General features: G+C 44.9%; 1 protein-coding gene across 1 annotated transcript in view; it reads left to right on the top strand.

The window, feature by feature from the left end:
• Window positions 1–22,038, top strand: part of LOC140721342 (NACHT, LRR and PYD domains-containing protein 3-like) — a 37,215-nt gene extending 15,177 nt beyond the window's left edge. The window contains exons 7-10 of the mRNA XM_073036183.1: window positions 6,051–7,788; window positions 8,867–8,953; window positions 21,021–21,188; window positions 21,353–22,038. Of these exons, the coding sequence (XP_072892284.1) occupies window positions 6,051–7,788; window positions 8,867–8,953; window positions 21,021–21,188; window positions 21,353–21,431 (2,072 nt within the window). The 3' untranslated portion in view covers window positions 21,432–22,038. The remainder of the gene's footprint in view (window positions 1–6,050; window positions 7,789–8,866; window positions 8,954–21,020; window positions 21,189–21,352) is intronic.
• The last annotated feature ends 1,001 nt before the right edge of the window (window positions 22,039–23,039 follow it).

The raw sequence follows: 23,039 nt of genomic DNA, 5'->3' as shown, positions 1-23,039 counted from the left end.
TAAACTGTGACCGTCTGGATGGGAAGGTCACTACATCCATAAGCCCATCATGTCCGTGAAAATGGAGCCCAGGGCAGTGCATGGGCTCAGAGATTATAAGACCTCAACATCGCAGACTGAGTTGGATCACTCAACTGCACATTTAACAGAGGAGAGAGCGTAGGAAAGGCAAATATCAGAACATTATTAATCTTACAGTAGCCCATGATTTATCTGATTATTCAAAGCTCTTAAAAGAAATATAAGAAATCTCGGTCAGAACCCTGGTTCAGTCTCCCTCATTTACAAGAACAAATGCCAAAGACGATAATTTAAATATGGGAGCAGAAATATACGAATCAGGAAGTTTACAAACTACTCACATCTCTGTCACCTCTGTTAATGCTGTTCCAGTCCACATCCGGTCCATGAAATCCCTCAGTTTCCCTGCACCAAGGGATTGGTAAATTGCTACAAGCTTGTTCGTCACTATTACTCTTGTTGTTTGCCGAGGGAACAGACACGACAGTGAAATTCCCACATCCATTTATGAATATGAAACAGATGCACTCCCTGATAATTGAAGAGCATCATTTCCACCACGGTCACATTCTCTAAAGTAAATATGTCGATGATCAAACTTTACTTACACTCCCTATCACAGCTGAATACATTGAATGGAGACACCACATGTCCTGACATTCTGAGACCCCATACACCACTGACCGATTCCTGACATGCTGTGAGACCCCACACGTCCCTGGCAGGGTCCTGACACACTGTGAGACCCAAATACCTCTGCCTGGGTCCTGACACACTGTGAGACCCCACACACCCCTGACAGGGTCCTGACACACTGTGAGACCCCACAAACCCCTGACAGGGTCCTGACACACTTTGAGACCCCACACACCCCTGACAGGGACCTGAAACTCTGAGAGACCCCACACACCCCTGACAGGGTGCTGACACACTGTGACATCCCACACACCCCTGACAGGGTCCTGACACACTGTGAGACCCCACACACCCCTGGCAGAGTCCTGACACACTGTAAGACCCCACACACCCCTGACAGGGTCCTGACACACTGTGAGACCCCACACATCCTTGGCAGGTTCCTGACACACTGTGAGACCCCACACACCCCTGACAGGGTCCTGACACATTGTGAGACCCCACACATCCCAGACAGGGTCCTGACACACTGTGAGACCCCACACATCCCTGGCAGGGTCCTGACACACTGTGAGACCCCACACACCCCAGACAGGGTCCTGACACACTGTGAGACCCCACACATCCCTGGCAGGGTCCTGACACACTATGAGACCCCACACACTCCTGACAGGGTCCTGACACACTGTGACATCCCACACACCCCTGACAGGGTCCTGACACACTGTGAGACCCCACACACCCCTGACAGGGTCCTGACACACTGTGAGACCCCACACATCCCTGGCAGGGTCCGGACACACTGTGAGACCCCACACACCCCTGACAGGGTCCTGACACACTGTGAGACCCCACACACCCCTGACAGGGTCCTGACACACTGTGAGACCCCACACACGCCTGACAGGGTCCTGACACACTGTGAGACCCCACACACCCCTGACAGGGACCTGAAACTCTGTGAGAACACACACTTCCCTAACAGGGTCCAGACACACTGTGAGATCAGGGAGATTAATGTAAATGACCCCTCAGGAGGCAGCAGGGGTCTACATAAAAGAAGAGGAAACGCAATATAATGTAGCAAAAGTGAATGGAAATTTCATTGATTTCGGATGAAAGGCAGCAAAGAAGAGATGAAGGCAAAACAATTGAAATTATAGGCTAACACACAGAAAATGATAGAGAAACTCAGCAGACCAGGCAGCGTTTGTGGAGAAAGTTCAGTCAACTTTTCGGGCCGAGAAAATTTGGTGTGACTGGGGAAAACATGCTGAGGGGTGGGTTTGAAAGGTGGAGGGCGGTCTGGGAGGGTAGAGAGATACGCCAGACGATAGGTGGGACTTGGAGGGGGAGTGATGAGCAAAGAGCTAGGAAGTTGGTTAGTGAAAGAGACGGAAGGCCATGGAAGAAAGGAAAGAAAGGGATGGAGCAAGCACCAGACAGAGGCATAGATGAGCTCGGTATGACCTATTGTATTTCGTTGAGACCGACGTAGATTGGGAGTCCGTTTCGCCGAGCATCTACACTATGTCCGCCAGAACAAGTGGGATCTCCCAATGGCCACCCGTTTTATTTACACTTCCCATTCTCATTCCGATATGTCAGCCTCCTCCAATGCCGGGATAAGTCCACACTCAGGTTGGAGGAGGAACAACTTATGCTCCGTTTGAGTAGCCTCCAATTCCTGGCATGAATATCGATTTCTCAAACTTCCAGTAAAGCTTCCTCTCCCCCTTCACCGTTCCCCATGCCCTCGTACTTCTCACATGTTATCTCCTTGCCTGTCCATCGCCTCCCTCTGGTGCAACCCCCACCCCACTTTTTTCTTTCTCCGTGGCCTTCTGTCTCTATCAAGAATCAACTTTCTAGATCTTTGCTTCATCCCTTCCTCTCCAAGTTTCACCTATCGCCTGGCATTTCTCTCTGCCCACCCTCCCCCACCCCCCGCCACCTTTCAAATCTACTCAGATTTTTGTCTCTGGTCCTGCCGAAGCATCTCGGCCCGAAACGTCAACTGGGGCAGCATAGATAAATAAATAATAAGCTGCTTCAGCAACTGTCAAAGCAGAATAGGCTTGCTAAGCCTTCCCCTTAATTACACTTTGTAAGAGAATTTTCTTTCTGCTTTTCTGCCTCTCCAGCCTGAAACTGCCTCTGCCTTTCCGGAGCCTCCATCTTTAAGTTTTCTAACTTGTACTGGAGCTCAAGCTCACTAGGTTTACTTTCAGGAAACACCTCCAACTCCTCCACTTTAAACACACCCTTAGATACATAATGTTCAGCCATTATCCTCTGCATCTGTGCCCTCCTCATTGTCAATTTCACCTTAGCAAGTATTAACGTTTTAGCAATACTCAACAACTCAATCCTTCTGGAGTACTTTAATGCCTGAAAGGTTCACACTTCCAGATATCTATCAACATCCATTGCTGCTCGTTTTCCACACACAAATAAATCAAAAGGGATTTCCCCAATGAAATCGATAATAAATCAATCCTTAAATTTGTTCATATCCCAGACGCAGGCCCCATTTTGTTACAAACCATAATGCTTCAGAAACGAACCAGCAGCAACAGACTACGCCCAGTGGCCACACATTTTAATTCCACATCCCATTCCCATTCTGATATGTCTATCCATGGCCTCCTCTACTGACAAAATTAATCCAAACTCAGGTTGGAGGAACAACACCTTATATACCGGCTGGGTAGCCTCCAACCTGATGGGATGAAAATTGACTTATCTAACTTCTGTTAATGCCCCCTTCCCCTTCTTACCCCATCACTGACATATTTAATTGGTTGCCTGTTTTCCATGGTGCTCTCCCCCACCTTTCTTTCTCCCGAGGCCTCCTGTCCGATGATCCTTTCCCATCTCCAGCTCTGTATCACTTTCGCCAATCACCTTTCCAGCTCTTAGCTTCATCCCACCCCATCCAGTCTTCTCCTATCATTTTGCATTTCACCCTTCCCCCCACTACTTTCAAATCTCTTAGTATCTTTCCTTTCAGTTAGTCCTGACGAAGGGTCTCAGCCTGAAACGTCGACAGTTCTTCTCCTTATAGATGCTGCCTGGCCTGCTGAGTTCCTCCAGCATTTTGCGTGTGTTGCTTGGATTTCCAGCATCTGCAGATTTTCTCTTGTTTGTGGAATTATAGGTCAGTTAGCCTAAGCTAAGTGATTGGGAAACTGTTGAGTCTATAAATTATTTTAAATTACAATGATTGCACATTGCACATTCAGATGGAGACGTAACATAAAGATTTTTACTCCTCATGTATGTGAAGGATGTAAGAAATAAAGTCAATTCAATTATTAGTGTTTAGGTTTCGAGATTCGGAGACTAAGATAAAATAAGTCAAAGTCCGTATAGGTTATATGAAGGGAAATCTTCCTTAACAAATTTGCTAGAATTCGTTGAGTAAATACCAAGCAGGGTGGATTTTCAGAAGGTGTTTGATATGTTGCCACACATGAGGCCGCTTAACAAGATACAATCCGATGGCGTTACTGGAGAGCTACTGGCACGGATAGAGGAATGGCCTGAGGGTAGGAGGCAGGGAGTGGGAATAAAATGGGCCTTTTCTGTTTCTGCTGATGATTAGTGATTTTCCTAGGTTAGTATCGGGACCGCTACTTTTCACATTGTTTGTCAATGATTTTGATAATGGAATTGATGGCTCTGTGGCAAAGTTTGCAGATGATACTAAGATAGGTGAAGGGGTAGCTGAGGAAGCAATGGAATTGCAGCAAGACTTAGACAAATTAGAAGAATTGACAAAACGTGGCAGATGGAATACAGTATTGGGAAATGTATGGTAATGTATTTTGGTAAAAGGAACAATAGTGCAGATTGTTAGCTAAATGGGGAGAACATTTAAACATCACAGTTTAATGTGGAATCATGCTGGCACCAACGTCGTGGGCCGAAGGGCCTATTCTTGTGCTGTTCTATGTTCTATCCAGATCCTGTGACAACTGAAATCCTGAACTACCTGCTACCAAAATTCCTCGGTCTCTGCTCTCTTCTTCACCACCCGACAAGAAATCAGCACGGTTTTCAAACTTGTGTTTAAAGTCATAGACCAGTAGCATCTCCCATTTCCACAGATATTGTCTGACCTGTACTCACATCCACACTCCCGTCCGTCAACAGCGGAGCTGCAGAGGGCAGGCCAACATGCTGCATAACTGTGGTGGACTGGAAGGCTCTACAACGGGTAGTCAAAACTGTCCGACGCATCACCGGCATCCCCAGCCTACCATCCATCAGGAACGTATATACAGGAAGGCTCCGGAAAAAGGCCAGGAGCTTCAAAAAGGATCCCACCTATCCTGCCTATGGGCTGTTTGCCCCTCTCCCATGAGGGAGGAAGGGTCCCACCTATCCTGCCTATGGGCTGTTTGACCCTCTACCATGAGGGAGGAAGCTACGTAGCATCCACAGCAGGACCACCAGACTCAAAATCAGTTACTTTTCTCAAGCAGTAAGACTGATCAACACCTCCAATGACTAAGCCACCCCTCCACAACTAACAACCCCCACCCCACCACCAGCACGGTTTGACAATTTTCTATCAGAACCACCTGAGGTCGGAGTGACTCCTGTATCGTATGTATTTATATTTATTGTGTTTTCCATTGTGTTCTTTATCTGAGTTTCTGTGCTGCATCAGATCCGGAATAACAATTATTTCCTTCTCCTTTACACTTGTGTATCTTCAGTCTGTTCAGAATTTACAATACATACCCTTACAGAGACACGAGACTGCAGATCTGCCGTCTCAAACCATTTTCCGGAGGAACTCAGTGAGTTGAGCAGCATCTGTGATGATGGACGGGGGAATTGTCTGTGTTTTGTGTCAAAATGCTGACTGTCTCAACCTCCTGAACAGTTTTATTGACATTTTCTCCCCCAATCACCCACCCACAGTGCACGTGCCAGTGAACAAATATACTTTGCAATTTGAATTAATGATGGTGGGAGGGGGAACTGTGATTCCCAGACCACTTCCTCTGAGAGGATGCCCACTAACCTTTTCTACATCTCCATACACCACATCAACATCGCGCTTTCAAAGTTCTTCCACAGGAACAATGATAGCCGTGGCAGTAGTGGGTGTTTGTCCAGTACGAGACAATCGGGGATCAGTAAACTACCAGGGAAATACTCACCTTTACAGCACAGTTAATGTGGAAAAGTGATGATCTGGTGTTTATCTAGACCAGGCCTCTCTGTCCAGTCAGGGGTCTGTTAATGAAATTTACTGTACGAGCATCCATTGATGAATCCAGTTAATGCAATAGCTTTGAGCTAACGCTTGTGTGTTTAAATACTGAGTACTGAGTTGAGGCATCTAACAGCTTGTCCACTGTCTGTTCCCATGGAAGATGTTCAACAGAAACACAAGGAGACTCTGCGGGCACAAACTGAAACACTGAGAGTGAACACCATCCTGATGAGGGAGAAGGTGAAGGTTTTCCAGCTGGTTGATCGATACGCTGAGCTCACGGTCATTTCTTCTGTTCGAGATCGGAGACTGGTGGAACATGAGCTGCGGGCAAGAGGCAGAGACCATGAGGAGTGGAGAGAAAAATATCTCCGTGGACACCTGGAAAAACTCCGGACGGATCAGTTGTTCCAGGGCAGCTTTTCCCGAAGTAAATCCAAATCAGGGAGTTCAGCGGCAGTGGCCGGAGACCCAGGGATCGGGAAAACAACAATGGTTCAAAAGATTGTTTATGACTGGGCCACGGGGAAAATATATCAACAGTTCCAGTTTGTCTTCAGTTTCAAATTCCGGGATTTAATCTCCATTAACAATAGAATAAACCTGAGGGATCTGATTCTTGATCAGTATCCTTACTTTGGGAATTTCCTGAGAGAGGTCTGGAAGAACCCAGAGGGCTTGCTGTTTATATTCGATGGTTTGGATGAATTCAAACACAGAATCGATTTTGCTGACAGTCGGAGAGATACAGAACCCAAGCACCAGTGTCCAGATCCCGAGTGGTGGTGTGAAGTGTCTGACATTGTGTACAGTTTAATCCAGGGCAAGCTGCTCCCAGGGTGTTCAGTGCTGGTGACCACCCGCCCCACTGCGTTACATTTATTGGAGAAGGCAGAGATCAGGGTCTGGGCTGAAATCATGGGATTTGTTGGTGAGAAACGGAAGGAATATTTCATCAGGCATTTTGAAAATCAAATGGTGGCAGCAGCTGTTTTCAAACACGTGAAGGAGAATGAGATCCTGTACACCATGAGCTACAACCCCTCCTACTGCTGGATCCTCGCTCTGGCACTGGGTCCCTTCTTCACACAAAGAGTCAGAGACCCACAGCGAGTTCCCAAGACCATCACCCAACTGTACTCCTACTATATTTACAACATCCTGAAAAATCACGGCCGTGAGATTGAGAACCCCCGTGATGTGTTACTCAGGGTTGGTCAGATGGCCTTCAGAGGAGTGGCCGAGAGGAGAATTGTGTTTACAGGTGGAGATTTGATCAAGTACAATCTGCAGCCTTCCCAGTTCCTGTCCGGGTTCCTGATGGAGCTTTTGGAGAGAGACGATTCTGCCCAGAGCGTGGTGTACACATTCCCACACCTCACCATCCAAGAGTTTGTAGCTGCAGTCGCACAATTCCTGATCCCAGATTGCAGAGATATTATGAAACTCCTCACTGAAACCCACTGCGTGAAGGATGGGCAATTTGAAGTATTTCTCCGTTTTGTTGCTGGTCTCTCCTCCCCAATGACAGCTCGGTGCCTGGAGGAGTTTCTGGGTGCATTTCCTCATCAGACAACCTGCCGGGTGATTGACTGGGTGAAGGAGGAGTTTAAACGCCAGAGTGGAAACACAGAGAGTGAAGCTGGTAAAAGGAGCCTCCTGAACACATTGCACTATCTGTTTGAGTCTCAGAATCGTGTACTGGCTCAGGACGCACTTGGATCTGTGGAAACACTTTCATTCAGTGGAATGACACTGACCCCGATTGACTGCGCAGTCCTGTCTCATGTCATCGGACTCTGTGATACAATAAAACACCTCGACCTGGAGAGCTGCCACATTCAGTGTGAAGGAATCCAGCGGCTGGGACCCGGGCTGCACAAGTGCCAGGTGTTGAGGTAACTTGATTTATCTCTTACTCTGAACTGTGAATCTGTTCCATTGTGTTGGTTCAATGTAAAGGGAATTGGGTAAAACTGTAGCAAATCAGATTGTGATGAATTGTGACAAATAACCAGGAGATCAGTCAGTAATTCCCCAAGGATGGGAGGGTTCTGTGGTTCCTTGTGAAGGGATGTTGGAGACTTCATCAGATCAGTGGACAACGGCCATTAGTTTAATGGTAGTAATTCACAGGAATGGCCGTGTATCTCGCTGCCTGTGACACGTCCGTTGACAATGTTCCTTCTCACTGTTACTGACACCTAGACCGACACTGACTGCAGCAGTGGGTCAGAGATTCACACCCCCTTCCCGGTGAGGGACAAGAGACCGTCAGCAGACTGTCCCAGTGAGAAGTAAAGAAATACCATTGTCAGATTGTCCTCCCCTGCCCTTCCCCGTGTGTGACTATAACCATCAGTCCACCTGTGTGACTGTGCTCACTACCAGATACCCAGACCCCATGGGTGCAACTCCTCTCCCAACTGTGGGCCTCAGTTCAGACCACACCTCCCGTACGATCCATTTCTGGATGATCTCATCTGATTGGATTATCTTTTCCCATCCGTATACTGCTGTGGGACTTTTCTCCCCTCTCTCGCCCGCTCTTGCCCCTTCACACCCTCTCATCCCCATCCCCCTTCCTCCTGCAGATTCTGTCTCCCTATCCCTTTTCCTCAGGTGGGGACTCTTCCACCGTCTCCCATCGACATTTCCCCATTCAGAAATCTTCCTCACTGTGGGACTTTCTCCCATCCTTCATCCCTGCCCCTCCCAACCCTCTCACGTCAGGAACACTTTCCTAACCATCGGGGAATGAGACCGAATATGTGGAATTTACAGGGTCACACCGACAGACTAAATTACTGACATTCGGCCAATACCCTGGAGCAGGGCAGTGAGGGACATTGACAGTGATGGGAACTCCAATCAGTGATTTACTGAAGGGTTTAATGTTTCCTGAAATATCCCAGTGAGAGAAATTCCCTCAGACCCATGGTTTCAATCACTGTTCATCAACTTGTTTGTGTTTAGCCTTGGGCAGAATGAACTGGGAGATTCAGGAGTGAAACTGGTGTCTGCGGCTCTGAGGAACCTGGAGTGTAAAATACAGAAACTGTGGTAAGTACCAGACTGTGGGAGATTGCGTTTACAGTCACTGGGTGTCTGACACTGAACATTAATGTGATCAGTAGAAGCATAGAAACATAGAAAACATACAGCAGAATACAGGAAACACAAAGTATACTGCAGATGCTATGGTCAAATCAACACGTACAAACAAGCTGAATGAACTCAGCAGGTCGGGCAGAATCCGTTGAAACGAGCAGTCAACGTTTCGGGCCGAGACCCTTCGTCAGGACTGAAGAAGGAGGGGGCAGGGGCCCCATAAACAATGTGGGAGGAGGGCGGAAAACCAATCAGAGGAAAGATCAAGGGGTCGGGGAGGGGAAGCAGGGAGGGGATAGACAGGAGAGGTGAAGAAGGAATATAAGGGGAAAGCACTGTGGGTGGGTAGAAGAAGGCAGAATCATGAGAGGTGATAGGAGGCTAGAAGAGGAGGCAGAGTGAAAGTGGGATGCGGGAAGGGAAAGGGAGGGAATTACCAGAAATTGGAGAATTCGATGTGCATACCAAGGGGCTGGAGACTACCCAGACGGTATATGAGATATTGCTCCTCATCATGCCAGTAGAGGAGGCCATGTATGGACATAACCGAATGGGAATGTGAAGCAGAGTTGAAGTGGGTGGCAACCGGGAGATCCTGTCTGTTGTGGCGGACGGTGCGGAGGTGCTTGACGAAGCGGTCCCCCAATCTGCGTGGGGTCTCGCCGATGTAGAGGAGGCCGCACCGGGAGCACCGGATGCAATAGATAACCCCAACAGACTCAGAAGTGAAGTGTTGCCTCACCTGGGAGGACTGTTTGGGGACCTGAATGGTGGTAAGAGTGGAGGTGTAGGGGCAGGTGTATAACTTACACTTGCAGGGATAAGTACCAGGTGGGAGATCTGTGGGGAGGGACATGTGGACCAGGCAGTCCTGGAGGGAATGATCCCTGCGAAAAGCAGAGAGGGGTAGAGAGGGAAAGATGTCCTTAGTGATCGGGTCCTGTTGAAGGTTCGGAGGATAATATGCTGGAATCGGAAGTTGGTGAGGTGGTAGGTGAGGACAAGGGGAACATGGTCGCTGTTGTGGTGACCGGAGGATGGGATAAGGGCCGAAGTGTGGGAAATGGAGGAGATGCGGGTGAGGGCATCATTGATGACGGCAGAAGGGAAACCACGATCCTTAAAGAAAGAGGACATTTGGGATGTCCTGGAACAGAAAGCCTCATCCTGGGAACAGATGCGGCGGAGACTGATGAAATGGGATTAGCATTTTTACATTTGGCAGAGTGGAGAGAGGTATAATCAAGGTAGTTATGGGAGTCAGTGGGTTTATAAAAAATGTCAGTGGACAGTCTATCTTCAGATATGGAGAATACAGGAATATAATATGATATGATATAATATAATATGGAGAATACAGCACAATACAGGCCCTTCAGCCCACAAAGCTGTGCCGAACATGTCCCTACCTTAGAACTACCTAGGCTTTACCCATAGCCCTCTATTTTTCTGAGCTCTAAGTAGCCATCCAGGAGTCTCTTAAAGACCCTATGGATTCCAACTCCACCACTGCTGCCGGCAGCCGATTCCATGCACTCAATACTCACTGCGTAAAAACTCTTACCCCTGAAATCTCCTCTGTACCTACTTCCAAGCACCTTAAAAATATGTCCTCTCGTGCTAGCCACTTCAACACTGCGGAAAAGCCTCTGACTAACCACATGATCAATGTCTTTCATTATCTTGTACACCTCTATCAGGTCACTTTTCATCCTCCGTCACTCCAAGGAGAAAAGGCGGAGCTCACTTAACCTATTGTTACGTATTCAGGCAACAATAAATATAGATCAGTTAGGCAAGGGTTTTCATAACAAATAACACTTTTATTAAACACTGAAAACAAACCCCCTCAAAAGTAAACAAACTCAAACGTGACCGGAAAACAGCTGCTGTGCGACAGCTTAAACAGTTCTTAAAACGATGTTGAAAAAAACAGTTCTTTAAAGCGGTATGCCGAAAGTTCAAAAGCTCACAGTCCATTTAAAAGGAGAGACTTTTTAAAAGCGATTTAAATTCTCTTCCACGTCGTTGTCCTTCGATTCCCCCCGGCGTCGAACTTTCCCACGTCGAATTTTTATGAAACGTAATGGTTTAATGGCACTAACCTCTTCTTCCACACTCTGTCCTCAATCTCCCGCTATTCCCAGTGGAGATTAACACGAGAACAGTCAACGAAATCCTTCCGAATGAGCATCAAATAAGGTCGAACTTTTCCACCGTCGAAAATCGATTCGCCTCGACTTTTATTTTCCAAACTTTTATCTTCACTCTCCATCAGCAAAGAAACTGTTGGCGATGACCTTTTAAACTTTAGGCATTATATAAAACTTCATTTTTAACTAAACTGCGTCATCACGTTAAATCACGCAGTGACATGAAGTCATCTTGGCAAATCTAGCCACGAACTGCCCCACCTGACAGGGTGGGTCTTCCTTTTATAACCTGTAAAAAAAAACCTGTCACATGACCTCTACTGGCGGGAAAATGACGTCACTCCACCATCACAAGACCATTACCTCAAGTCCAGTATAACTTCAACCCCAGTCACGTGACAAGGGTACCACTGTCATGTGTCACGGGTACGTAACACCTCCCTCCAAAAAAAAACATTTTTGGTCTGACAAGAACAAAAATTTTTAACAATTACTCACAAGAAAAAACAAATGTATAAATTATAACATACACAATATACAATACCATCATATAACATCTTACAACATACAATACAGTAGGAGTGTTACAATTTAAAAAAAACACTCCATAAAAAAAATTACATTGTACATTCAACATCGAGATAGACAATCAGCAACCACATTATCTTTACCTTTAATATGAGTTATCACAATATTGTACTCTTGTAACATCAAACTCCAATTTAATAATCTTCTGTTTTTTTGTTTTTCATCTTACTCAAAAAAACTAACGGATTATGATCAGTGTAAACAATAAGTGGTTTTTGAGTTGCACCAACATATACCTCCAAATATTCCAAAGCTAAAACAAGAGATAACAATTATTTCTCTATTGTTGAATAGTTTCTTTGATGCTTATTAAATTTCTTTGAAAAGTAAGCTACTGGATGATCAACCTCATCATCCTCATTCCTTTGCATCAATACTGCTCCCGCAGCTTCATCACTAACATCTACAGCTAATGAAAAAGGTTTTCCAAAGTCAGGTGCCTTAAGCACAGGTTGTTGACATATCATTGTTTTCAATTTTTCAAATGCTTCCTGACAAGGCACTGTCCACACAAACTTCACATTCTTCTGCAGAAGGTTAGTTAATGGAAGGGCAACATTAGCAAAATTCTTAGAAAATTTTCGATAATATCCTACCATTCCCAAAAATCTTCTGAGAGTGTTTTTCCCCGTCGGAGTGGGAATCTCTAAAATTGCCTGAACTTTTGCCTGAACAGGAGCTACCTTACCTTGACCTACAACATAACCAAGGTAAGTCACAGTGGCATGTCCAAATTCACTCTTGGCTAAATTAATAGTCAAGTTAGCTTTTGAAAGCTTTTCAAACAATTTCTCCACCGCAATAATGTGTGCTTCCCAAGTATCATTTCCTGTCACTAAATCATCAATATAAGCATCAGTATCTTTCAATCCCTGAATCACAGAGTTAATCATCCTCTGGAAAGTACCTGGGGCATTCTTCATCCCAAATGGAAGAACATTATACTCATATAACCCAGATGGAGTTACAAATGCAGAAATCTCTCTACCTCTGTCCGTTAATGGAACACACCAATACCCTTTCAATAAATCAATCTTTGTAAGGAACTTTGCTTTTCCAACCTTATCTACACAATCATCTACTCTAGGAATTGGATATGCATCTGTTTTCGTTACAGCATTCACCTTCCTATAGTCCGTACAAAACCTAATACTACCATCAGGTTTTGGCACCATAACACATGGCGAACTCCAATTCGAGTTAGAATGTCTAATAATATCATTCTCTAACATGTATTCAATTTCTTTCTCAGCAAGTTCACATTTTTCCATGTTCATCCTATATGGATGTTGTTTAATAGGTTTGGCATCTCCAACATCTACATCATGTGAAGCTATAGTAGTCCTTCTCGGAACATCTGGAAACAAATCCTTATACTTAAAAATCAATTCCTTCATCTGTTGTTTCTGCTCTAACTGTAAATGTGCTAATTTCTCATCCATATTTTACAGAATGGTCGAATTAGGTAACCTAATAGAAACAATGTTAGATTTAGAATGAAAGTCAGATGAATCATCTATCATGTTCCCAGTTAAATCAAACTCATTCTCACTAACCACAACAGTCACAGTATCAGATTGTTTCTCAAAATATGGTTTAATCATATTTATGTGGCAAAGTTGTGTTGACCTTTTACGATCTGGAGTTTTTATTACATAATCCACATCATTGATTCTAGACACAATTTCATAAGGACCATGAAATCTAGCTTGTAAAGGATTTGTCTGCACTGGGAAAAGAACCAACACCTTATCTCCAGGCTTAAACATCCTCATCCTAGCTTCCTTATCATACCAAGTTTTCATTTTCTCCTGAGCCAACTTTAAATTTTCCTTGGCTAAACTACAAGCTTTATGTAACCTGTCTTTAAATTTCAAAACATAGTCCAACAAATTAGTATGCACTTCCTTACTAATCCACTGTTCCTTAAATAAAGCTAAAGGTCCCCTAACTCTATGCCCAAACACAAGTTCAAATGGACTAAAACCCAAAGATACCTGTACCGATTCCCTTACTGCAAATAAAAGTAAGTTTTTCTCTCATCCCAGTCACTTTCATTTTCCACACAATATGTCCTAATCATATTCTTGAGAGTAGAATGAAACCTCTCCAAGGCACCTTGCGAATCTGGATGGTATGCAGACGAAGTAATTTGCTTAGCTCCCAATTTATAAACTATCTGTTGAAACAATCCAGACATAAAATTACTGCCTTGATCAGTTTGTATTTCCTTAGGCAATCCAAAATAAGTAAAGAATTTTATAAGAGCCTTCGTCACAGTTTTAGCTTTTATATTCCTAAGTGGTACTGCCTCTGGAAACCTAGACGAAGTACACATGATAGTCAACAAATACTGATAACCAGTTTTTGTCTTTGGTAATGGACCAACACAATCTACAATAACTTTAGAAAACGGTTCACCAAATGCTGGAATAGGTTGTAATGGAGCTACTGGTGTAACCTGATTTGGTTTACCCACAATTTGACAAGTATGGCACGTCTTACAAAACATCGCCACATCTCTTCTTAGACCAGGCCAGTAAAAATATTTTAAAATCTTGTCCACAGTTTTCCTTACCCCTTGATGTCCACCTAAAGGCACACTATGAGCTAAAGTCAAAATCTCATTCCGATAAACTTTAGGAACAACCACCTGGTAAACAACATTCCATTCCTCACTTGCAGGAATTGTAGGCGACCTCCACTTCCTCATCAACACTCCTTTTTCCAAGTAATATCCTACTGACACCTTCTCAATTTCACTACCTGGTAAAGCTTGTTCCCTTAATTTTATAATCTCAGGATCTCTATTCTGCTCTGCTATCATCTCCTTCCGAGACAGAGATAAATCTTCATAGTCAGAATTACTCCCAGAATCTTGTTCAAGCAACGAAGGTAAGAAAGTCTCTGACACATCCTCAAAACTCAAATCCTGAGTTGAACAGTCATGAGTAACAACCTCATTCTGCACATCAATTTTTTTAGCCATAGCTCTAGTCACAACACAAGAAGAATCTGTGTTAGAATTCACCTCTGGTTCCTCTGACTCCATTGTCAAATGCACTTCAGGAAAAACTTGTCTACCTGCCAAGTCATTACCTAACAATAAAGAAATACCCTTCACAGGTAAGCTATGCTGTAATCCTACTTTAACAAATCCTGTAACTAACCCTGACTTTAAATTTACTTCATGTAAATGTACAGGCATAAAATCACTTCCAACACCTCTTATGTGATTTACCTCACCAGTTTCACTCTCTTCATTAAACTTCAACACACTATCTAACATCAGTGATTGAGAAGCTCCAGTATCCCTAAGAATTTTTATTGGCACCAGAGTAGATCCTTCTTTCAAGGATACAAACCCTTCAGTTATAAAGTGATCATATCCCTTTCTAACTTGGTCAGACTCTAACAAATCCTCATTTGTGTTTACCAAACCCTGTAACTTTACAGGTGCTTCAGTATGTTGCACACAAGCATCTGGAACTGCTTCCTTCTCTTTCTTTTTCAATTTGAAACAGTTAGCTTTTACATGGCCAGGCTTCTTACAATAGTTACAAATAAGACCAAACTGTCTTTCCTTCACAGGTTTTCCTTCCTCCTTACCTCTCTCATTAACCTCTGATTTAATTTTTGATTTACCTTGAGTCTCCATATTATTTTTCCTCTTAAAAATTCTACCCTGAGGAAATTTATTCTTATGGATTAAAACATACTCATCAGCTAATCTAGCACAGTCCTGCAATTTATCAGTATCCCTCTCATTTAAGTAGATCCTTACTTCAACAGGAATGCTTCTTTTAAATTCCTCCATCAAAATCAGCTCTTTCAATGTATCATAGTCCTCATTTACATTTTTAGAAGAAACCCATCTCTCAAAACACATAGCTTTATCATAGGCAAATTCCACATAAGTCTTTTCCACAGACTTTTTCAAACTCCTGAATCTTTCCCTATACACTTCTGGGACTAACTCGTATGCTTTGAGAATATTTGTTTTCACAATATCATAATCTAATGCTTGCGCAGCAGTTAAAGCTGTGTAAACTTGTTGTGCCTTGCCTTTAATCACACTCTGTAACAACACTGACCATTTATCTTTCGGCCAGTCTGACATCCGAGCAATAGTTTCAAAATGTTGAAAATATCTTTCCACTTCTGTTTCACTAAATGGAGGGACCAATTTAATTTCTTGGCTAGCAACAAACGGTTTTTTTAGAATCAGAAGACTGATTCTCAGACCTTAATTTCGCCATTGCATATTCAAAATCTCTTTGCTTTTGTTCAATTTCCAATTTACACCTCTCTAACATCATTTGTTCGATTTGCAACTGCATCTCCAGATTACTTATTGGAAACGATTCTAAAATCGATTCATCAAAATCACCCGAAGCCACAAAATGTGATGCGATTTTTCTCTGTATTACAGCTTTTGATGTAGTTGCCAAAATACCTTTAAGTTGCAATCTATTAGCAATCTCAGATACTTCAGTTTTTTTCGCCTTCGCTAACAAAGCCGCGGCTGGCGAATCTAGAAACTCATCAATATTCATCGTTGCCGAATACCACTCACAAGCCAATCAAACAAAAGAATCGAGTATTACCCGTTACCAAAACACCGACTCAAAATTCAAAAAGCTTTTTAAACTCAAACGATCCAATTCCGGACGTAGCCCCCATAATTATGTTACGTATTCAGGCAACAATAAATATAGATGAGTTAGGCAAGGGTTTTCATAACAAATAACACTTTTATTAAACACTGAAAACAAACCCCCTCAAAAGTAAACAAACTCAAACGTGACCGGAAAACAGCTGCTGTGCGACAGCTTAAACAGTTCTTAAAACGATGTTGAAAAAAACAGTTCTTTAAAGCGGTATGCCGAAAGTTCAAAAGCTCACAGTCCATTTAAAAGGAGAGACTTTTTAAAAGCGATTTAAATTCTCTTCCACGTCGTTGTCCTTCGATTCCCCCCGGCGTCGAACTTTCCCACGTCGAATTTTTATGAAACGTAATGGTTTAATGGCACTAACCTCTTCTTCCACACTCTGTCCTCAATCTCCCGCTATTCCCAGCGGAGATTAACACGAGAACAGTCAACGAAATCCTTCCGAATGAGCATCAAATAAGGTCGAACTTTTCCACCGTCGAAAATCGATTCTCCTCGATTTTTATTTTCCAAACTTTTATCTTCACTCTCCATCAGCAAAGAAACTGTTGGCGATGACCTTTTAAACTTTAGGCATTATATAAAACTTCATTTTTAACTAAACTGCGTCATCACATTAAATCACGCAGTGACATGAAGTCATCTTGACAAATCTAGCCCCGAACTGCCCCACCTGACAGGGTGGGTCTTCCTTTTATACCCTGTAAAAAAAACCTGTCACATGACCTCTACTGGCGGGAAAATGACGTCACTCCACCATCACAAGACCATTACCTCAAGTCCAGTATAACTTCAACCCCAGTCACGTGACAAGGGTACCACTGTCACGTGTCACCGGTACGTAACACTATTCTCATAAGGCAAGCTCCGCAATCCAGGCAACATCCTTGTAAATCTCCTCTGCACCCTTTCTATGGATTCCACATCCTTCCTATAGTGAAGCGACCAGAACTGAGCACAGTACTCCAAGTGGAGTCTGACCAGGGTCCTATATACCTTCAACGTTACCTCTCGACTCTTAAACTCAGTCCCACGACTGATGAAACCCAATGCACCGTATGTCTTCTTAACCACGGAGACAACCTGCGTAGCAGCTTTGAGTGTACTATGGACTCGGACCCCAAGATCCCTCTGATCCTCCACACTGCCAAGAGTCTTCCAATTAATACTATATTCTGCCATCATACTTGACCTACCAAAATTAACCACCTCACATTTATCTGGATTGAACTCCATCTGCTATTTCTCATCCCTTTTTTGCATCTTATCAATGTCCCGCTGTAACCTCTGACCGCTCTCCACTCTATCCTCAACACACCCATCCTTTCTATCATCAGCAAATTTACTAACCCATCCCTCCACTTCCTCATCCAAGTCATTTATAAAAATCACAAAGATGGTCACCGGCCTCCATGCAGAATATGACCCGTATGTAGCCGTACTTTGCCTTCTGTGGGCAAGCCAGTTCTGGATCCACAAAGCAATGTCCCCTTGGATCCCATGCCTCCTTACTTTCTAAATAAGCCTTGCATGTGGTACCTTATCAAATGCCTTGCTGAAATCCATATACACCACATCTACTGCTCTCCCTTCATCAATGTGCTGATTCACATTCTCAGAAAATTCAATCAGGCTCATAAGGCACGATTTGCCTTTGACAAAGCCATGTTGACTATTCCTTATCATGTTTTGCCTCTCAAGATGTTCATAAATCCTACCTCTCAGGATCTTCTCCATCAACACCAACCACTGAAGTAAGACTCACTAGCCTATAATTGTCTGGGCAATCCCTACTCCCTTTCTTGAACAAGGGAACAACATCTGCAAACCTCAAATCCTCCGCAACCTCTCCCGTCCTCATTGATGATGCAAAGCTCATAACCAGAGGCTCAGTAATCTCCTCCCTCGCTTCCCACAGTAGCCTGGGGTACATCCCATCATGTCCCGGTGACTTATCCAACTTGATGCTTTCTAAATGCTCCAGAACATCCACATTCTTAAATTCTACATTCACAAGCTTTTCAGTCCACTGCAAGTCAGCTCTACAAACGCCAAGATCCTTTTCCGTTGTGAATACTGAAGCAAATGATCCACTATTTGCTGGATCCACTATTTCCTCCGGTTCCATACGCACTTTTCCATAGTCACATTTGATTGGTCCTATTCTCTCACATCTTATCCTCTTGCTCTTCACATACTTGTAGAATGCCTTGGGGTTTTCCTTAATCCTGTCCGCCAAGACCTTCTCATGGCCCCTTCTAGCTCTCCTGATTTCATTCATAAGCTCCTTTCTGCTTGCCTTATAATCTTCCAGATTCATATAATTACCAAGTTTTTTGAACCTCTCGTAAGCTCTTCTTTTCTTCTTGACTAGATTTACAACGGCTTTTGTACATCATGGATCTTGTACCCTACCATCCTTTCCATCTCTCATTGGAACGTATTTACTCAGAACCTCAAGCAAATATCCCCTGAACATTTTCTACATTTCTTCGGCATGTTTCCCTGAGAGCATCTGTTTCCAATTTATACTTACAAGTTCCAGCCTGATAGCCTCATGGCTCCTCTTACTCCAATTAAAGGTTTCCCTAACTTGCCTGTTCCTATCCCTCTCTAATGCTATGGTAAAAGAGATAGAACTGTGATCACTATCTCCAAAATGCTCTGCCACTGAAAGACCTGACGCCTGACCAGGTTCATTTCCCAATACCAGATCAAGTACAGCCGCTCCTCTTGTAGGCCTATCTACATATTGTGTCAAGAAACCTTCCTGAACACACCTAACAAACTCCACCCCATCTAAACCCCTCACTCTAGGGAGATGCCAATCAATAGTTGGGAAAATAAAATCTCCCACCTCAACAACCCTGTTATTATTACTCCTTTCCAGAATCTGTCTCCCTATCTGCTCCTCGATGTCCCTGTTACTGTTGGGTGGTCTATACAAAACACCCAGTCGAGTCATTGACCCCTTCCTGTTCCTAACTTCCACCCACACAGACTCGATAGACAAACCCTCCATGACGTCCTCCTTTGCTGCAGCCGTGGCACTATATCTGTTCAACAGTGCCAAGCCCCCACCTCTTTTGCCTCCCTCCCTGTCCTTTCTGAAACATCTAAAGCCTGGCACTCGAAAGAGACATTCCTGTGCCTGCACCATCCAAGTCTCTGTAATGGCCACCAGATCATATTTCGAAGTACAGATCCACGCGCTCTAAGCTCATCCGCTTTGTTCACAACACTCCTCGCATTAAAATAGACACATCTTAAACCATCGGGCTGAGTGCGTCCCTTCTCTATCACCGGCCTATCCTCTCTTTCGCACTGTCTCCAAACTTTCTCCCTTTGTGAGCCAAACTCCCTTTCCTCCATTACATTGTTTTGGTTCCCAAGCTCCAGAAATCTTCTTCTAAACTCTCCACAATAGCCTTGACAAAGCACTCTGCCAGGATATCGATCCCCCTGGGATTCAAGTGCAACTCATTGATCCAGAAATCTGAATTCCTGTCCCCTGCTCTAATCCCGCAGATACGCATTTATCCTCCAACTTATCCTATTCCAATTCTCACTGTCGTGTGGCACAGGCAGTAATTCCCAGATTACTACCTTTGCAGTCTTGTTCTCAACTTCATTCCCAACTCCCTGTAGTCTTCTTTTCAGGACCTCTTCCCTTTTCCTACCAATGTCACTGGTACCAATATGTACCACGACCTCTGGCTGTTCTCCCTCCCACTACAAGATATCTTGGACACCATCTGAAACATCCCGGACCCTGACACCGGGGAGGCAAACTACCACCCGCGTTTCTTTCCAGCGACCAAAGAATCGCCTGTCTGACCCAATATCTATAGATTCCCCTATCACTACCTCCTCTCTCTTCCTTTCCCTACCCTTCTGAGCCACAGGGCTGGACTCTGTGCCAGAAGCACGACCACTGTCGCTTCTCCCCCACACCCACCTCTCCCCCCAGTAGGCCGTCCCCCCTCCAGCTGTACTCGGAATAGGAGTACTTATTGTCAAGGGGTACAGCCACAGGAATACGCTCTAATACCTGCTTCTTGCCCTTTCCTCTCTTGACTGTGACCCACTTCTTCAGTCTCCCGTGGCCCCGGTGTGACCACCTGCCTGTAACTCCTCTCTATCACCTCCTCGCTCTCCCTGACCAGACGAAGGTCATCGAGCTGCATCTCCAGTTCCCTAACTCGGTCCCTCAGGAGCTGCAGCTCGACACACCGGGTGCAGATGTTGCCGTCCGGGAGGCTGGGAGTCTCCAGGATCTCCCACATCTGACACCGAGCACAGAAAACCAGCCTCACACACATACTCTCTGTCTGTATTGTAAACAGATAACCTACCTCGCCTCGACCCTTTATCGCCGAAGCCCCATTGAGCCAAAGCCTTCCTACTCCGTCTCCCGCTCCTCTGACGCTCGCTCTGTAAATCTGTCTTCCTTTTAAACCCTTCTCGCTGTTCTCACTGGCCGACTTGCGCAGTCGTGCTGAAGAAAACAAACAGTAATTGTGTTACTGATAAACACTGAGGATTTGTACCGTCTCCTGCCTCTCTGTGTCCTTCACCCTCACTCTCTCTCTCTCTCATCTCCAGGCTGGAGGATGTCGGTCTCACAGATTCTGGTGCCGAGGATCTCGTCTCCGCTCTCAGTACAAAACCATCACTGACGGAGCTTGCCCTGGGATGGAACTCACTGACAGACCGATCTGTCCCCGGTCTCAACCGCCTCATACTGACCCTCCCGAGTCTGAAGTGGATCCTGTGAGTGTTTGTGTTAATGTTCAATGTGATAAAATATCAGCGGATCCGCGGGTTTTCTGGTGATATTTGTCTGTGAGTGTTGTTGAAACATTAACCCCGGTCCCCTGTTACTGACACTGTTGTGTAATCTGTTTATTTCATCTTTATTCTCCCATCTGTTTCAGGCTGTGGGGGAATAGCTTCAGTTATACCGGGAAGGAATCTCTGCAGGAACTCAGACCCGGACTGACAGTGATGGTGTGAACATCTGAATGTGTGAACATCCCCGCCCGCCGGATGGGAAATTTTGCTGATTCCCCGCCATCCTCTTTAACTCCCGCCCTTACCTTTAATGGCCACGCTCCTAGTTTAATTCCCAACGGTTTGAACGGAACCGGCTCCTGCCTCGTGCTCGGTAACATCGGAACGGTCCCGCAGTGACGTGTTTTCGCCTGTTGTCCGGCGACGCAGCTTCCGCCGGATGTGCGTGGTCGAGTCTCCCCACGTGAGACCCCGGGGAATTACACAGACAGGAAGACCCCGGGGGTCCGGGGCTCAGTCTGGGACTCCGGTGTCCCGGGGTGGGATTATCCCGGGAGAGAATCCTTTTGCTCCCTTTGCTGAGGACGGTGCATTCGGCAGCCTGGCCGATATAATGATGTTAAATTGACAAATCCCTCGGCAGTGACCCTGGATCTGCAGCGATCCCGGACACGGCCCTGAAGTGTGATTTTATAATCATCGGTTCCCCGATGCAGAGTGACGGTGAGAAACGGGACTGATTATTCAACCTGTCACTCGTTGTCGCCGGTCAGTTAATTGTGTTTGACTGTGAGTGAATCAATTTACATTTGTCATAATGATATCAATAAACCGCTGTAACTTCCTGTCTTGGTGTCGGACTTTAGTCCCATTAGAGGAGAAACAGTGACCTGGGGTTACTGCTGCCCCCAGCACCCGATGAACTGAAATAATAGATGGTAAATGGTAGGGCATTGGGGAATGCAGTAGAACAGAGTGATCTAGGAATAACGGTGCGCAGTTCCCTGAAGGTGGAATCTCGTGTGGATAGGGCGGTGAAGAAAGCTTTTGGTATGCTGGCCTTTATAAATCAGAGCATTGAGTATAGGAGTTGGGATATAATATTAAAATTGTACAAGGCATTGGTAAGGCTAAATTTGGAGTATTGTCTACAGTTCTGGTCACCGAATTATAGGACAGATGTCAACAAAATAGACAGAGTACAGAGAAGATTTATTAGAATGTTAACTGAGTTTCAGCACCTAAGTTACAGAGAAAGGTTGAACAAGTTAGGTCTTTATTCTTTGGAGCGTAGAAGGTTGAGAGGGGACTTGATAGAGGTATTTAAAATTATGAGGGGGATAGATCGAGTTGACGTGCATAGGCTTTTTCCATTGGAGATTCAAACAAGAGGACATGAGTTGAGAGTTAGGGGGCAAAAGTTTCGGGGCAACACGAGGAGGAACTTCTTTACTCAGAGAGTGGTAGCTGTGTGGAACGAGCTTCCTGTACAAGTGGTAGAGGCAGGTTTGTGTTTGTCATTAAAAAAAAAAATGGATAGGTATATGGACAGGAAAGGAATGGAGGGTTATGGGTTGAGTGCAGGCCGGTGGAACTTGGTGAGAGTAAGCGTTCGGCACGGATTAGAGGGGCCCAGATGGCCTGTCCCATCACACACTCCCGGGGGTCAGACACCGAGTGAATCTCCCTCCATACTGACCAATTACACTCCCTCAGGGTCAGACACAGATTGAAGATCCCTCTTCTCCGTCCCATCACACACTCCGGGGGTCAGAGACAGTATGAAGCTACCTCCACATCGTCCCATTACAGGCACCCGGGGTCAGACTC

Source organism: Hemitrygon akajei, unplaced genomic scaffold, assembly GCF_048418815.1.
Source record: "Hemitrygon akajei unplaced genomic scaffold, sHemAka1.3 Scf000054, whole genome shotgun sequence".
Lineage (NCBI taxonomy): Eukaryota > Metazoa > Chordata > Chondrichthyes > Myliobatiformes > Dasyatidae > Hemitrygon > Hemitrygon akajei.
Note: the sequence above shows the minus strand (reverse complement) of the source record. Positions and strands in the feature narration are given on the sequence as shown.